Source organism: Heptranchias perlo, chromosome 3 (genome assembly GCF_035084215.1).
Source record: "Heptranchias perlo isolate sHepPer1 chromosome 3, sHepPer1.hap1, whole genome shotgun sequence".
NCBI lineage: Eukaryota > Metazoa > Chordata > Chondrichthyes > Hexanchiformes > Hexanchidae > Heptranchias > Heptranchias perlo.
In genome coordinates this window covers 41,659,957-41,678,508 of record NC_090327.1, presented here as the reverse complement: position 1 = coordinate 41,678,508, position 18,552 = coordinate 41,659,957, and the positions used below count along the sequence as shown (strand labels likewise).

General features: G+C 41.2%; 1 protein-coding gene across 3 annotated transcripts in view; it reads left to right on the top strand.

Moving 5' to 3' along the window:
• The window catches only part of ints8 (integrator complex subunit 8), a 105,158-nt gene that overhangs the window by 66,148 nt on the left and 20,458 nt on the right, over nucleotides 1-18,552 (top strand). For 2 of the 3 annotated variants that reach the window (XM_067979206.1, XM_067979208.1), the window contains exons 17-20: nucleotides 4,432-4,482; nucleotides 11,856-11,977; nucleotides 13,284-13,468; nucleotides 18,318-18,351. In XM_067979206.1, coding sequence (XP_067835307.1) covers nucleotides 4,432-4,482; nucleotides 11,856-11,977; nucleotides 13,284-13,468; nucleotides 18,318-18,351 — 392 coding nt within the window. The remainder of the gene's footprint in view (nucleotides 1-4,431; nucleotides 4,483-11,855; nucleotides 11,978-13,283; nucleotides 13,469-18,317; nucleotides 18,352-18,552) is intronic. The other variant, XM_067979216.1, reaches the window with a different exon arrangement.

Here is an 18,552-nt window from a genome sequence, read left to right as displayed (position 1 = left end):
GACTGTGCCTTTGTTGTGCATCTATGTCATTTTGAAGCCTGTTTCAAATTATTAATAAAGCTGGATTTACCGGTTTCTTTTGTAGTTGTAGAAGTCTTTAAAATTCACTGTATACTATTATGAGAAATGCCTGGGGTGGTGATCTACTTTTGTGGACTGTTCCAATTCAATTTTTGTCCAAAAAACTGCATCCAGAAACTGATTAATGAGCAAAACCAAAGTTCGCATTTTAAATTTCTGCATATCTGAAAATGCTGGTACAGTTGTTAAGCATGGAATAAGATTTCTGATTGCAAACCCTAGACAGGAATTTAGATGGCAATAAGATCCCTGACAAAAATGTGATTGGCTATTATAATGTTTAAAACTTATAGTATGCTTGCGGAGAGCACGACGTTTGTATTTTTTCATTGTATTGTCTGTACAACTGTGTAAGCATACTAAGAATTTGTGTGATGTATGGTCATCATAAGCCTAAAGGCTGTTTATGGTTTTGATTTATAATTTAAAGACTTTTTAAAGTCCATACGTACCTATTGGTATTTTAGTCACATCAGTTTTAGTAGTTATTTTAGCAGGAGCCCAAGCTGACATGGTAAAAACCAAGATGTGTATACATAAACTTCATCATTGGCTAGTTGTGAACATTTATCAAATTGTCATTAGATATAAGTGAATGTTTCTGATCAAGCAAGGCTCTGAAAGGAAAACTTTGTTTAAAAAGAAACAATGAAAGAATATGTAAAGAAACTTAATATATTAAATTTACTGAGCAGTTATTGTCATGATCCCTTTAAGATGTATTGAATTTTGTACGATAGGACAGAAACATTTAACTTGTGATCACATCAGGTTTGAAAAGCAGTTTGTCATCATGTAGAGAACTGTGGTGAAAGAAAGCAACTCCAACCAACAGGGCAGGATGCATTAATGCACAAGTGAGATTCATCACTAGACCACCTTGGGGACTGCATTTCTTTTTAACTGCAGTGTCCTATTTCGGGAGTGGGGTGGGGGTGTAGATTCTGAGAAAACTAATATTGTCCTGCTTGTTTCCAATGAAAGTATAACTATTGTTGACCAATCACATAATAAAGTTGATCACAGATATAGAGAAGTCTGTGGGTTTCTGTTTGGTCTTAAATGGATAAAGGAGACTGATGCAGACAGTGAGTAAATCACAACATTCTTATAAAAACAGATTGAATAAAGTTAAAAATGGGATCATTCTGTTCTCTTGTTCTAAGGTCTTACTTAACCTTGTCAGACAAATTGAGTAAGAATGGCTGTAGTTACAGCAGGAACAACTTGCATTTTTCACAGTAGGTACAGTACAGAAGGAGGCCATTTGGCCCATTGTGCCAGTGCCGGTGCCGGCTCTTTGAAAGAGCTATTGTTTAGTCCCATTCCCTTGATCTTTCCCCATAGCCCTGTAATTTTTTTCCCTTCAAGTATTTATCTAATTCCCTTTTGAAAGTTACTATTGAATCTGCTTCCACCACCCTTTCAGGCAGTGAATTCCAGATCATCATAACTCGCTGCATAAAGAAAAAATGTTTCCTCATGTCACCTCTGGCTCTTTTGCTGATCACCTTGATCTGGTTACCGATCATTCTGCCACTGGAAACAGTTTCTCCTTATTTACTCTGTGAAAACCCTTCATGATTTTGAACACCTCTATCAAATCTCCCCTTAACCTCCTGTTCTCAGGCAAACAACCCCAGCTTCTCCAGTCTCTCCACATAACTGAAATCTCTCATCCCTGGCACCATTCTAGTAAATCTTTTCTGCTTCCTTTCTAAGGCCTTAACATTCCTCCTAAAGTGTGGTGCCCAAAATTGAACACAATATTCCAGCTGAGGCCTAACCAGCGTTTTATAAAGGTTCAGCGTAACTTCCTTGCTTTTGTACTCTATGCTTCTATTAATAAGGCCCAGGATCCTATATGTTTTTTTAAAAGCCTTCTCAACTTGTCCTGCCACTTTCAAAGATTTGTATACATGCACCCTGCGGTCTCTCAGTTCCTGCACCCCCTTTAAAATTGTACCATTTAGTTTATATTGCCTCTCTTCATTCTTCCTACCAAAATGCATCACTTCATACTTTGCATTGAATATTATCTGCCATGTGTCTGCCCATTTCGCCAATCCCTAATTGCCCTTGAAGGAGGTGGTCAGCCGCCTTTTTGAACCGCTGCAGTCCGTGTGTTGAAGGTTCTCCCACAGTGCTGTTAGGTAGGGAGTTCCAGGATTTTGACCCAGCGACAATGAAGGCGATATATTTCCAAGTCAGGATGGTGTGTGACTTGGAAGGGAACGTGCAGGTGGTGGTGCTCCCATGTGCCTGCTGCCCTTGTCCTTCAAGGTGGTAGAGGTCGCAGGTTTGGGAGGTGCTGTCGAAGAAGCCTTGGCAAGTTGCTGCTTGTGTGGCGCAAATGTTACTTGCTACTTATCAGCCCAAGCCTGGATGTTGTCCGGGTCTTGCTGCATGCGGGCGTGGACTGCTTCATTATCTGAGGGGTTGCGAATGGAACTGAACACTGTACAATCATCAGTGAACATCCCCATTGCTGACCTTATGATGGAGAGAAGGTCATATATGGTGGCCTGTAGTATGCACCCAGTAGCTTAATAGCTCCCATGTTGTTCTTTACTTCTAACCAAATTGATTCTGTCTTTGACCCCAAAATTCCATCATCCCTTTCTAGTACTATAATAGTTTTTTTGATCAATACGGCTACACCCCTCCTTTCATTCCTTCCCTATCTTTCCTGAATACCTTGTAGCCAGGAACGTTAAGTACTCAATCATCCCCTCCCTTGTGCCAGGTCTCTGTTATTGCCACTATATTATTGGCACCTTATTTACCATGCTAAGTGCATTTACACATATGCACTCCAATCTCATTTTAGACTGCCTCGCATTTGCCCCCAGTCTAATCCCTCCTATTTTTGAACTTCTCTTTACTCTAGTACTACTTGTCCCATCCATTCCTCTGTGCACCTTGTTTCTCCTCTCTAATGTTTCCTCCTGGTGCCCAACCTCCTGCCAAATTTGTATAAACCCTTCCCCACAGCATTAGTTAGACTCCCCATGAGGACATTGGTCCCAGCTCTGTTGAGGTGCAACCCGTCCATCTTGAACAGATCCCTCCTGCCCCAGAACTGATCCCAATGCCCCAGGAATCTGAAGCCCTCCCTCCTGCACTATTGTTACAGCCATGCATTAACTTGTCTTATCCTACTATTCTTGTATTCACTAGCACGTGGCAGTGGGAATAATCCATAGATTATTACCTTTGAGGTCCTGCTTTTTAACTTGCTCCTGAAACTCTGACTGCAGGACCTTGATCCTTTTCCTTCCTATGTCATTGGTTCCTATATGGACCACGACTTCTGGCTATTCCTCCTCCCCCCTCAAAATGTTCTACACCCTCTCAATGATGTCTTTTACTTTGGTACCAGGGAGGCAACACACCATGTGGAACTCACGTCGGCGGTTGTAGAAACGCCTGTCTGTCCCCTGACTATCAAATCCCCTACAACAACTGCATTTTTTTTGCCCACCTGTGCAGCTGAGTCTCTCATGGTGTCATGGATTTGCTCCTGATTCCCCCGAGGTGTCAACACTCAATACTGGTTTGAGAGTGCCACACTTCCAGGGGATTCCTGCGTTGTCTGCCTGTTCGTCCTAGTCAGTCTGGTGGTCTCCACCTCAGCTCTCTATAGCTGCGGGGTGACCACCTCCTGAAACATGCTAGCCACAAAACTCTCATCTTCCCCTATGCACTGTATTGACGCCAGCTGCTCCTCAAGCTCAGAAACTCCATAGCGCCTTTAACATAGGAAAATATCCCAAAACGCTTCACAGAGGCATAATCAAAATACGGCACTGAGCCATATTAGAAGGTGTCAAAAGAAGCTTGGTCAAATAGATGAATTTTAAGGAAGGTTAAAAGGAGGAGAGGGAGGTGGAGCGACAGAGGAGTTTAGGTAGTGAGTTCCAGAGCCTGGAGGTTAGGCAGCTGAAGGCACTACTGCCAATGGTTTGCGTGAAGAGAGGCGAGATGCATGAGGCTGGAGTCAGATCAAAGTTCAGGGAAGGGCTTTGGGGCTGGAGGAGGTTGCAGAGATAGGGAGGGGTGAGGCTGGGAATGATACCTTTTTTTCTTGTTGTTTTCAAAAGCCATGATGTATTATTTTCTTTCACAAATGAGTTGTGCATTTCGATTAACATCAGCTCTAGTTTTCTGATGTTCAAAACATTGTTCTGTGATTAACAATTTAACAGCATTAAAAATGTATGTCCTGCTGCTGGTATTGCAATCCTGATTTGTGATAACAATATCATTTTTGCATTTAAAATTCCCTCTGTGCATTAAGAGCTAACTCAGTTTTTGCACAAGAGGCCACTATTTTATTCTCTTTTACAGTGCATCCTGGTGGTAAAATGTCATCGCGTCATTCAGCCATGCTAAGAGAAGGTAAACAGAACACTTGGCCGGCTGTTTGTGATCTACTGAAAAGCACTTTTTTTGCTTTATGTTTGCACTGTAATTAAAATTTTGTAGAGGTGAAAATGTCACTGAATATCTTTGCAGCTTCCAGCACATTTTATTCAGAGCTGGCATCTGGAAAATTTATATTCTGAACCTGTAAAATGTTTTGATTTTAATCCAAAATTATGTTTGGCACCACCAAACACATTTTTTATTTCCTCACACTATCTGTCTTTTCTGTTCTCCCCCTCACCACTCTGACACTTTGAGGTTAATACTAGCTAATGCACCAGAGATAAGTAGTTTCTTTGAATTATGAAATTGTGTGCAAATTTTAGCTTTATTCCAAGTTCATTTTATTGATATTAGTTGAATAAAACTGATTGCATATTTGTAACTATTGTACAGCTGTTTATATTAATTGAACTTTGAATATTTTTTTTATCTGAGCAATTAATGATACACTACCAGAAAGGCAAGCAGTGTTACTAGCACTGACAACTTGCAGAAGTGTTTTAATGCTTGTGATTGTGGATGAATATTTAAACTTAGCTCTCCAAATATTTTAATTTTCCACACGAGTCGTGCCCATTACAAAAACATCCCTGAGTTGAGTGAAGCGTGAGTGTTCGCAATGCTGGGAAAGTAACAGAAGAAATCGACCTTTGAGCTCCCCTGGTGCGTTGGTACAGGTGTGTCCAACATTTTAGAGCAGGGGGCTGAATCCATCTGCCACAGAACTGCTTGAGCACCATCCCAGAACTGACCCAGTATACATCAATGTAGTATAGCAGATCCTTGCAGATTTTGAAACTGGTATTGGTTCCAGCTTCTTGCTCAAATGAAGTTGACCATCTCAATGACCACGGCCATGACTGGCTGCAAGTTGGCACTCAGTGCAGTGGTGGCCGATGAGTTGGTCAGTACACCAGCGACACAAGTAATGATAATTTATGCAATGCTGTCTCTAAATCTATGAATAATGGTAGCACAAAAGACAGCAAATACCTTAACTGGTTATCTTCCTAACGAGTCTTTTCCCAAGCATGGTTGCAGCTTTGTCAGTGGTCCATGGCAGATTCAGATATGCATTGGGTTACTTTTAAATATGGTAATTATAGACTCTTATCTTTTGTGGCCCCCTGGATGCTCGCCAAAGCAGTGAGTACTTCTGACATGTTGAAAGAGTTATCAACTCCTCTCTCAAAGATAAGCAGCTGGACAGTGTCCACATTATGAGTGCTTTCATCTGTAGCAAGACTGTACCATGTAAAACTTAGGGCCTTTTAAATCAGTTGCCGTGTGACATCTTTTGACAAATGTTCCACCTTTTGCTGGATTGTGTTGCATGATAAGCTAATGTTGGTAGACATATATCTTCTCTGCTCAATTTCTACCTCCACACACCTCTTTACAAAAAGACCATCAGAGGAGGGCTTTGCTGCCATTGCAACTGTATGCACCACAACAAAACTGGGTAGGTTGGTGTGTCTGTACTGCACTTTGCTTGCAGGAAAACATGGCACTGCAAAAGGAGTTGATTTTTCAGTTCACCGACCATCTCACTGCACAAATCTCTCAATTCCACCAAATTTTGCTTTGTTTGGTCTTTTAGTGCCACTGCACAAGTTTTACTCTCTTTAATAACCTGCATAGTTTGTGACAAACATGAAAAAGGGCTAGGTAAAAGAGCATGCAGGCGAAATTCGGCCCATTGGCCATGTCCTGGATACCCCTGCATCAGGTGGTAACTACACCACTCTGTATGTGATACTAAGCCATGTAGAGCAGGAATATCCTGAGTTCAGTCTCTGGTCTGTGCTGAGTTCATTATTACTAGTCCTAACTGCAACATGTGAGAGTTGGTGGAGACCAGCGAGGTCCCGAGCAACCACAACTGCAGTAAGTGTCTGCAACTCGAGGAACTGCAGCTCAGAGTTATTGAGCTGGAGTCCGAGCTTCAGACATTGTGATTCATCAGAGAGGGGGAGAGTTATCTGGATGCTTTGATCCAGGAGGCAGTCACTCCTCCTAGGTTAGGTAGTGGTTTAGATTTGGTCAGTGGTCAGGGACAGGACGATGTGACTGCGAGTCAGTCAGGTATGGGGACCCAGGATGCAGTGATGGAGGAACTTCAGCCTTTGACCTTGTCTAACAGGTATGAGGTACTTGCTACCTGTATGGTTGAGATCAGAGACTGCAGGGAGGATGGGCAAACTGATCACGGCACTGGTAGAGGAGACCATTCAAGTAGGGGGAGCAAAAAGGAATGTGGTAGTGGTAGGGGCTAGTATGGTCAGGGGATAGATACTGTTCTCTGCAGTCGCGACCGGGAGTCCCTGCCCGGTGCCAGGGTTAAGGACATCTCCTCGTAGCTGGAAAAGAACTTGGAGCATGAGGAGGGAGGATCCAGCTGTCATGGTCCACGATGGAACCAACGACATAGGTAGAACTAAAAATGAGATTCTGCTGGGGGAATTTGAGGAGCTAGGGACCAAATTAAAAAGCAGAACCTCAGAGGTAATAATCTCTGGATTACTACCTGAGCCACATGCAAATTGGCATAGGGACAAACAAATTAGATGGTTAAATGCGTGGCTGAAAGAGTGATATGGGAAGCAGGGGTTTCAATTCATGGGGCACTGGCACCAGTACTGGGGAAGGAGGAAACTGATCTGTTTGGATGGGCTCCGCTTAAACCGGGCTGGGACCAGTGTTCTGGCAGTAATCTACCTTAGCCATCACCCTCATACCTACACAATTGGCCTTGTTTAAATTTAAGACCCCAGTTTCGGACTTAACTACATCACTCTCAAACTCAATATGAAATCCTATCATATTATGATCACTCTGCCCAGAGGATACCTTTATTATATTATTAATAAATCCTGTCTCATTTCACAATACTAGATCTAAAATAGCCTGTTCCCTAGTTGGTTCTGCGACATATTGTTATAAAAAACAGTATCAGATGCATTCCATGAACTCGTCCTCCAAGCTACTTTTGCCAATTTGGTCTGCCCCGTCTATATGAAGATTAAAGTCTCCCTTGATTATCGCATTACCCTTGTTACACGCTCCTCTAATTTCCTGATTTATACTCAGTCCAACACTATGACTACTGTTACGGAGCCTATAAACTATTCCCATCAGTGTTTTCTGCCCCTTGTTATTTCTTAGTTCCACCCATACTGATTCTACATCCTGATTTTCTGAGCTAAGATCATATCTCACTACTGCCATTATCTCTTCCTTTATTATCAGGGCTACCCCAACTCCCCCTCCCCCCACCTTTTCCATTTTGCCTATCTTTTCTAGAAGTCAAAATTTAGTTCCCAACCTTGGTCACCCCGCAACTACAACTCAGTAATGGCTACTAGATCAAACCCATTTATCTCTATTTGTGCCATTAATTAATCTATCTTGTTATGAATGCTTTGTGCATTCAGATACAGCGCCTTTAATTTTAACTTTTTTTCCCTGATGTAATCTTAGTCACTATTGCCCAATTACCTTTGTTAAACTCTCTGTCCCTTCCTGATACACTCGGCTTGTTTATACCCAAATCGCTACTCTGCTCTACAGACTTGACTTTTCTTTTTAGACTTATAAAATGACCCTTACCTGATCCTTCCTCCCCCCACCCCCCTTATTAGTTTAAAGCCCTGTCTACTGCCAGGACACTGGTCCCAGCCCGGTTTAAGTGGAGCCCATCCAAACAGATCAGTTCCCTCCTTCCCCAGTACTGGTGCCAGTGCCCCATGAATTGAAACCCCTGCTTCCCATATCACTCTTTCAGCCACGCATTTAACCATCTAATTTGTTTGTCCCTATGCCAATTTGCGTGTGGCTCAGGTAGTAATCCAGAGATTATTACCTCTGAGGTTCTGCTTTTTAATTTGGTCCCTAGCTCCTCAAATTCCCCCAGCAGAATCTCATTTCTAGTTCTACCTGGGAAATTAGATTAAAAGATATGACGGTAGATAAGCAGTGGCGAACATTTAAAGAAATAATTCATAATTCCCAATGAATATACATCCAATGAGGAATTAAAACTCCACAGGAAAAGTGATCCAACCATGGCTAACTAGAAAAGTTAAGGATAGTATTAGATTAAAAGAAGAGGCTTACAATGTTGCCAAAAGGTGTAGTAAGCCTGAGGATTGGGAGGGTTTTAGAAATCAGCAAAGGATAACCAAGAAATTAATAAAGGGAGAAAATTGAATAAAAGAATAAACTAGCAAGAAATGTTTTTTAAAAATGTAAGAGCAAGGAAGAGATTAGCGAAAGTAAATGTGGGTCCCTTAGAGGCAGAGACAGGAGAAATTATAATGGAGAATAAGGAAATGGCAGAGACATTAAACAAATATTTTATAACTGTCTTCACAGTAGAAGACACAAAAAACATATCGGAAATAGTAGGGACCAAGGGTCTAATGAGAGGGAGGAGCTTTTAAAGTAATTAAGATTAGTAAAGAAAAAGTTTTAGAAAAATTAATGGGACAAATCCCCTGGACCTGAAGGCCTACGTCTTCGGGTTTTAAAAGAGGTGACTGCAGAGATTGTGGATGCATTGGTTTTGATCTTCCCAAATTCCCCAGATTCTAGAACGGTCTCCGTGGATTGGAAGGTAGCAAGTATAACCCCGCCATTCAAGAAAGGAGGGAGAGAGAAAACAGGGAACTCTCGGCCAGTTAGTCTGACATCAGTAGTAGGGAAAATGCTAGAATCTATTATTAAGGACATTGTAACAGGGCACTTGGAAAATCATATTACGATTAGGCAGAGTCAACATGGTTTTATGAAAGGGAAATCGTGTTTGACAAATTTATTAGAGTTTTTTGAAGGTGTAATTAGTGGGGTAGATAAGGGGGGACCAGTGGATGTAGTATATTTGGATTTTCAAAAGGCATTCAATAAGGTACCACATAAGAGGTTGTTACACAAGATTAGGGCTCATAGGATTGGGGGTAATATATTAGCATGGATTGAGAATTGGTTAACGGACAGAAAACAGAGAGTAGGAATAAATGGGTCATTTTTGGGCTGGCAAGTTTTAACTAGTGGGGAGCCGCAGGGATCGATGCTTGGGCCTGGGCTATTTACAATCTATATTAATGACTTAGATGAAGGGACTGAATGTAGTGTATCCAAGTTTGCTGACTATACAAAGCTAGGTGGGAAAATAAGCTGTGAGGAGGACACAGAGTCTGCAAAGGGATAGAGACAGGTTAAGTGAATGGGCAAGAAGGTGGTAGATGGAGTACAATGTGGAGAAATGTGAGGTTATTCACTTCGGTAGGAAAAATAGAAAAACAGAATATTTTTCAAATGGTGAGACACTTAAATGTTGGCATTCAGAGGGATTTGAATGTTCTTGTACATGAAACACAGAAAGTTAGCATGCAGGTACAGCAAGCAATTAGGAAGGCAAATAGTATGTTGGCCTTTATTGCAATGTTGAATGAATAAAAGAGTAAGGAAGTCTCGCTGCAGTTGTACAGGGCTTCGCTGAGAGGGCTTGACCGGGTAAATGCTAAGTGGATGTTTCCCCTGGCTGGAGAATCTAGAACTAGGGGACCTAGTCTCAGGATAAGGGGTCGGAGATTTAGGACTGAGATGAGGGGGAATTTCTTCACTCATAGGGTTGTGAATCTTTGGAATTCTCTACCCCAGAGGGCTATGGATGCTCAGTCGTTGAGTATATTGAAGACTCAGATTGATAGATTTTTGGACTCTTAAGGGGATCAAGGGATATAGGGATCGGGCGGAAGAGGTTTAAGATCAGCCATGATCTTACTGAATGGCGGAGCAGGCTCAAGGGGCCATGTGGCCTACTCCTGTTCCTATTTCTTATGTTAAGATACCAGTGAGTATGCAATAATCCACCTCAGTACCACTGGGCTAGGGACCCTTCCGAATTATCATTCTTTTGACTCCTGATGGAAAATGCATTTACGGATTGCGAATTGGCTTTGCTGTGATGCTTCCTATGGTTGATTAATCTGCTGATGCTCATTGTCTGTTCTTGCACAAGAAAAAAAAGCTATGTGACACCTCCTTTGATTTACACAAAGATAATATGTCATCTGTATATACAGATCATTAGAGTACTATATGCACAATAATTTCAGTACTTTGTTTACCACATGGTCTCACATTTTGCAGATATCAAAGCTAAAATTTAGAGCCACACATGTAAACTGCATCATTTCAGTTACGCTCTTTTGAACTGTACAAATTTTCAGCCAGACTCTCGTGTGTATATACTAATGACTTTTTATTCAATAAAAGCATAGGAACATTTCTCTTTTCAATGTTGAGAGTTTTAGCAATGCCCAATGAATAACTCCTACCTCATTCTCATCCATCCAAAGTAGACAATCTAACCACCCTGGCTAAGAGTACATCTTTTGCCCCCAAAATACCATGAATGCAGGTGCTCTTGCCAACTAGAAACTGACGCAGGATGCGAGTGTACCGGGGTGAGACTATACCCCATATACTTAAGCCTTCAGTTTGCTGCTCATGCACGGTGATAATGTATAAGTACTGCACCATATTCCACGAAGTTGTTGTTGACAATCCCATGTCTCATGGCAGCACTCTGTCTCCCCAACAGCGCCTAAGACTTCCTCTCAGACTTGCAATTCATTGCTTTGTGTCCCACCTTGCTCAATTTGTAACATATATTGTCAGTAGAATTGCCCCTCTGTGATTTTCTGAGCTGTACATTCAGGCTCACAAGATCCAAAGACTTACATGATCTGGGATGCAGTCTGACCCTGGTACACCCGCAACCTGTGTCCGTTTCTAAAGGGCAAGAGTGTCTGCATTCATCAGCCTCAGCCAAAGTGGTTTGGTCATCTGTTCTGGGCATATGCGAAAGAATTAGGAGTTTTGTAGTTGTTTTGCCATCGCAGCCGATTCTGTCTCACCCAGCATCCATACATATGTGCATTTCCAGCTGGTTGCAGTATAGGCATCAGGAGCAGGAACACTTGCTGATTATTCTCTCCCTCACCTAGTGTGGGCCAGCAGTAACACCTCTCCAAACACAGCAGTTCAGATTAGGTAACTCTGTACAGACCAGGGATTGAACCAGGGATCTTCCCAGTATGGATCAGCAATTCATGGGGCAAACACTGTCAAGTAGCAGTTAATGATCTTCTAATTTCCAAACACTGACATTCTCACTTTCATCAGCAAAATAATTCACTAAAAAGTGCTTTTTTTTTAATTGTGGTTTTTATTACTAAGGTAGTATAGATTCAAAATGTGATTGAAGAGTGTATGAAATCATGGTTTACCTCTGTTTATAGATGTCCTGATATATTAATTTCTTTCAAATGTTTCAGACATTCCACTGCGACAAATTATAACGGAAGAGTGTGTTGCTTTCATGCTGAACTGGAAAGAGAATGAATACCTGACGCTTCAGATTCCTGCAGGGCTTGTTCAGAACAATCCATATGTGAAGGTAACCACATTTCTGTACCTTACCTAGAGCTTGTTGAGCATAAAAAAGCTACTCAGTTTGTTTGTCTGTCACATATCGCAGGTTTGACTGAAACCGGTAAATCCCCTTGCAGAAACTCTTCGGAGCACCTTCTTTGTGAGCACATTGCTGCCTCGACTTACATGTGCCCCTGTGCTGTCTCCCTATCCTCTTTCTCTGTTGGCATACGTTTCAATTCATGCTGCTCCCGCAACAGTTTTTCAGACTGTGGGCAATTGGGCTTTCTGTACCTATGTTATTTCTACAGTGCAGATATTAGATTACAAGCAAAAGCCTGACTTTAAAGTTTGTGGGAACTGAAGGATAACCTTTGTTAACCATTACTAATGGTTGTAACCAGTGTCTTCCAGTCAACTGCAATCTTTTACCCTTGTAATTATGCCAGAAATTCCCCAAAAAACACAGGCTTGAATGGCTTGAGAACAGAACAGCTAAAGTTTAAACTTTAGTTGCCCTGTTCATCTTCCTCCCATGCCTAAGAAGGACGACTGCCAGATTTCAGTATGAACGCAACACATTAGGCTAATCATATATTAGTTGATATATCCTTCAAGAATAAAGTCTCTTCCACATAACAGGGTGTAAGAGGATACAACCCAGCAAGAGCTTTAAGACCTTGCGTGCCATAGATCCAGGGTTCTAGAATACCAGAGAACAATTTTGTTCTACTTAAAATTGTACAGAAAATTCAGTGAGGTTCTACTTCCGGTACAAAGGCTTACTTGCTGGGAGCATGGATCAGACATCAGCATGCCAGGTACGCAGCACTCCCGATTTTCCAGTTGCTGGAGCTATCCGCTTCCCAAGTCCTATGGATTCTCCCATAATTCCAGGAGAGTTAAAGGTGTGGGAGAAGAGTTGACTAGCAAATGGAATTTATTTTGGAAAAGTGTAAGGCAATGTATACTGGTACAGGAAACAGGATCTATGTATATCCAGTGTATGGGTTTTCATTGATGAAGAGAAAAAATATTTGGAGGTACATGTTCAATTTGTAACTGTTAGCAGATTAAATCACAGATTGGAATTGTGGCACTCAACAAAAAGTTAGTGAGTAAGAGTGCTTTTGTGGCTGTAATAGCCAATAGGTAACTTCTTGTTAAAGTAGCTTTAAAAGAATTAAATATTATTAAGCCATATATGTATAGCAATGCTCCTTAGTCATATTTAGTTGAGTAGCAAGGATATAATTTTTGTAGTCCATTTAAAATATGCATGACAGAACAAAATAGTTGGAATCATTTTTTCTCCCTTGTGTATTCTGCAGTTGGGACAACTTTTGGCTGCAACTTGTAAAGAGCTGCCTGGCCCAAAAGAAAGCAGAAGAACTGCTAAAGACCTCTGGGATGTAGTGGTTCAGATCTTTTGTTTATCTAACCAGCACAAGCGAGTCAATGATGGAAGAATCAGTTTAATTAAACATCGAGAATCCACATTGGGGATCATGTATAGGTAACAACTTTTGTATTTCAATGAGATTTCTATGTAGTTTAAGAGACCTATCTTCTTAAAGGCCTATTTACACACTAAATTTATCAAATCTACTCTATCAGATTTAGAACGTCACATACTTCATAAAGGGCCCCAGGTCATTTCTATTGCACACAATAAAAAGTCAAAGTAATAAAATCTATTTGTTAATCTGTTCAAGATATTCACTTCGAAAATGTTTTGTGGTAACAACTAAAGGACACTATCACTGTTCAAATTGAGAGAAACAAAAGCTACAAAGTGTTCTCAGCCTGTGCTTGAGAATGTTCCTTGCCATTTTGCACTCAAACTACTGGAGACAACTTGTGCTGAATGCTTCTTAGGTGTGCAATAACCCTAAATAGGTTGCAATTTAGTAATTCCCAAATCATAGGGTGGTTACAGCACAGAAGGAGGCCATTCGGCCCATCGAGCCCATGCCGGCTGTTTGTAGGAGTAATCCAGTTATCCCATTCCCCCGTTGTTTCCCTGTAGCCCTGCAAATTTTTTCCCTTCACGTATTTTTCCAGTTCGTTTTTGAAAGCCACGATTAAATCTGCTTCCACCACCCTTTCAGGCAGCACATTTCAGGTCATAATTACTTGCTGCCTAAAAAAGTTTTTCCTCATGTCAGCTTTGGTTCTTTTGCCAATCACCTTAAATCTGTGTCATCTGGTCCTCGACCCTCTTCTCCAATGGGAACAGTTTCTCTTTATTTACTTTATCCAAACCCTTAATGATTTTGAACATTTCTATCAAATCTCCTCTCAACCTTCTCTGCTCCAAGGAGAACAACCCCAGCTTCTTCAGTCTATCCACAAAACATAAGAACGTAAGAAGTAGGAGCAGGACTGGGCCATCCGGCCCCTTCAGCCTGCTCTGCCAATCAATAAGATCATGGTGATCTTTGGCCTCAACTCCATTTTCCCGCCTGATCCCCATTTCCCTTGATTCCCCAAGAGTCCAAAAATCTATCCATCTCAGTCTTGAATATACTCAATGACCCAACATCCACAGCCTTTTGGCGTAGAGAATTCCAAAGATTCACAACCCTCTGAGTGAAGAAATTCCTCCTCATCTCAGTCTTAAATGGCTGACCCCTTATCCTGAGACTATGCCCCCTAGTTCTAGACTCGGCAGCCAGGGGAACCAACCTCTCAGCGTCTACAGTCAAGCCCCCTCAGAATCTTGTATGTTTCAGTGAGATCACCTCTCATTCTTTTAAACTCCAGCGAGTATAGGCCCATTCTGCTTAATCTCTCCTCCATAGGACAACCCTCTCATCCCAGGAATCAATCTAGTGAACCTTTGTTGCACTACCTCCAAGGCAAGTATATCCTTCCTTAGATAAGGAGGCCAAAACTGTACACGATACTCCAGGTGTCATCTCACCAAAGCCCTCTACAATTGTAGCAAGACTTCCTTACTCTTGTACCCCAACCCCCATGCAATAAAGTCCAATGTGCCATTTGCCTTCCTAATCGCTTGCGATATTTGCATGTTAACTTTGTGTTTCTTATTACGAGGACACCCAGATCTCTCGGAACACCAACATTTAATAGTTTCTCACCATTTAAAAAATATTCTGCTTTTCTATTCTTCCTACCAAAGTGAATAACCTCACATTTCACCACATTATACTCCATCTGCCACCTTCTTGCCCACTCACTTAACCTGTCTATATCCCATTGCAGACTCTTTGTCCTCCTCACAGCTTACTTTCCCACCTAACTTTGTATTGTCAGCAAACTTGGATACATTACACTCGGTCCCTTCATCTAAGTCATTAATATAGATTGTAAATAGCTGAGGCCCAAGCACTGATCCTTGCGGCACCCCACTAGTTACAGCCTGCCAATCTGAAAATGACCCGTTAATCCCTACTCTCTGTTTTCTGTCTGTTAACCAATCGTCTATCCATGCTAATATATTACCCCCAACCCCATGAGTCCTTATCTTGCATAGCAACCTTTTATGTGGCACCTTATTGAATACCTTTTGGAAATCCAAATATACTACATCTCCTGGTTCCCCTTTATCTACCCTGCTAGTTACATCCTCAAAGAACTCTAATAAATTTGTTAAACACAATTTCCCTTTCATAAAACCATGTTGACTCTGCCTAATCATATTATGATTTTCTAAGTGCTCTGTTACTACTTCCTTAATAATGGATTGCAGCATTTTCCCTACTACTGATGTTAGGCTAACTGGCCTGTAGTTCCCTGTTTTCTCTCTCCCTCCTTTCTTGAATAGCGGTGTTACATTTGCTACCTTCCAATCCGCTGGGACCGTTCTAGAATCTAGGGAATTTTGGAAAATTACAACCAATGAGTCCACTATCTCTGCAGCCACCTCTTTTAGAATCCTAGGATGTAGGCCATCAGGTCCAGAGGATTTGTCGGCTATTAGTCCCATTAGTTTGTCTAGTACTTTTTCTCTACTGGTATTAATTGTTTTAAGTTCCTCACTCTCATTATACCCTTGGTTCCCCACTATTTTTGGTATGCTTTTTGTGTCTTCTACTGTGAAGACAGATATAAAATATTTGTTTAATGTCTCTGCCATTTCCTTATTCCCCATTATAATTTCTCCTGTCTCAGCCTCTAAGGGACCCATGTTTACTTTTGCTATTCTCTTCCTTTTTACATGTAGAAGCTCTTTCAATCTGTTTTTATATTTCTTGCTAGTTTACTGTCATTCTATTTTCTCCCTTTTTTAATCAATTTTTTGATCATCCATTGCTGGTTTCTAAAACTCTCCCAATCGTCAGGCCTACTATTCTTCGCAAGATTATAAACCTCTTTTAATCTAATACTATCCTTAACTTCTTTAGTCAGTCACAGATAGATCACTTTTCCCGTGGAGTTTTTATTTCTCAATGGAATGTATATTTGTTGACAATTCTGAAGTATTTCTTTAAATGCCTGCCACTGCTTATCTACCATCATACCTTGCAATCTAATTTCCCAATCTACCTTAGCCAACTCGCCCCTCATACCGATGAAATTGGCTTTATTTAAGTTTAAGACTCTAGTTTCGGACTTAAGTACGTCACTCTCAAATTCAAAGTGAAATTCTATCATAATGATCACTCTTCCCCAGAGGATCCTTACTATGTGATTACTGATTAACCCCATCTCATTACACAAGACAAGATCTAAAATAGTCTGTTCCCTGGTTGGTTCCACGACATATTGTTCTAGGAAACTGTCTTGAATGCATTCCATGAACTCGTTCTTCAGACTACCTTTGCCAATTTGATTTGCCCAGTCTATATGAAGATTAAAGTCCCTCATGATTATTGCATTACCTTTCCTTTGTTACAGGCTCCTACTATTTCTTGATTAATACTCTGTCCAACCGCATAGCTACTGTTAGGGGGTCTATAAACTACACCCACCAGTGTTTTCTGCCCCTTGTTATTTCTTATCTCCACCCATACAGATTCTACTTCCTGATCTTCCGAGCCACGATCCTTTCTCACTACTGTCCTTATGTCATCTTTTATTATCCCACCCACCCCCCCCTTTTCCATTCTGGCTGTCTTTCCGAAATGACAAGTACCCTGGAATATTTAGTTCCCAACCTTGGTCACCTTACAACCACGTCTCTGTAATGGCTTTTAGATCAAACCCATTTATCTCTATTTGTGCCACTAATTCGTCTATCTTGTTACGAATGCTTTGTGCATTCAGGTAAAGAGCTTTAATTTTAACTTTTTACTGTTATTCCCTGCTTTAACCTTATTCGTTGATGCACTATTTCTGTTAAGCTCTCTATCCCTTCTTGTCACACTCTGCATATCTTTACCCAAATCGCTACACTGCTGTATTATCTTGTCTTGTCTTTTCTCTTTAGATTTTCTAAATTTCCCCTCACCTGACCCCTACCCCCTCCCCTTTTTAGTTTAAAGCCCTATCTACAGCCCTATCTATTCGATTCGTCAGGACAGTGGTCCCAGCCCGGTTTAAATGGCGCCCGTCTCAACAGAACAGCGCTCTCTTTCCCCAGTACTCTATGCCTCTATTTATAAAGCCCAGGATCCTGTGTGCATTTTAAACTGCTTTCTCAACCTGACCTGCCACCTTCAAAGATTTGTGCACGTATACCCTCGGGTCTCTCTGTTCCTCCATCCACTTTAGAATTGTACCATTTAGTTTATATTGCCTCTCATTCTTTCTTCCTGCCAAAATGTATCACTTTGCACTTTTCTGCGTTAAATTTCATCTGCCATGTGTCCGCCCATTCTACTAGCCTGTCTATGTCCTCTTGCAGTCTATTACTATCCTCCTCACTGTTTACTACACTTCCAAGTTTTGTGTCATCTGCACATTTTGAAATTGTGTCCTGTACACTCAAGTCCACGTCATTAATATATTTCAAAGCAGTGGTCCTAGTACCGACCCCTGGGGAACACCACTGTATACCTTCCTCCAGTCCGAAAAACAACCGTTCACCACTACTCTGTTTCCTGTCACTTAGCCAGCTTCGTATCCATGCTGCCACTGCCCCTTTTGTTCCATGGGCTTCAATTTTGCTGACAAGCCTATTATTTGGCATTTTATCAAATGCCTTTTGAAAGTCCATATACACAACATCAACTGTGTTACCCTCATCAACCCTCTCTGTTATCTCATCGAAAAACTCAATGAAGTTAGTTAAACACGATTTGCCTTTAACATCCGTGCTAGCTTTCCTTTATTAATCCACACTCGTCCAAGTGACTATTAATTTTGTCCCGGATTATCGCTTCCAAAACATACTTAGTTGGTGTTGTATGAACCATAATGTCTCTTGTATGTTCATTTTCTTTTTTATTTGGCTTTAGGAGTGAGCTGGTAACATTCATCAAGAAGCTGAGCGTAAGTATCAAGACTGTTAAAGAAATTGAATCAAATGCTGTTTGACCTCATTTCAATTTCTGTGCTCTGTGACATGGAGGCATTCGCTATTGAATTTTATTAAGCAGTAAAGCAAACAGCCTTGATCTCCTCCTGTACTCTTACCCTGCGCCCCATATTATTTTGAACTGAACAAAGTTTGATACAGAATGATGGGAAATG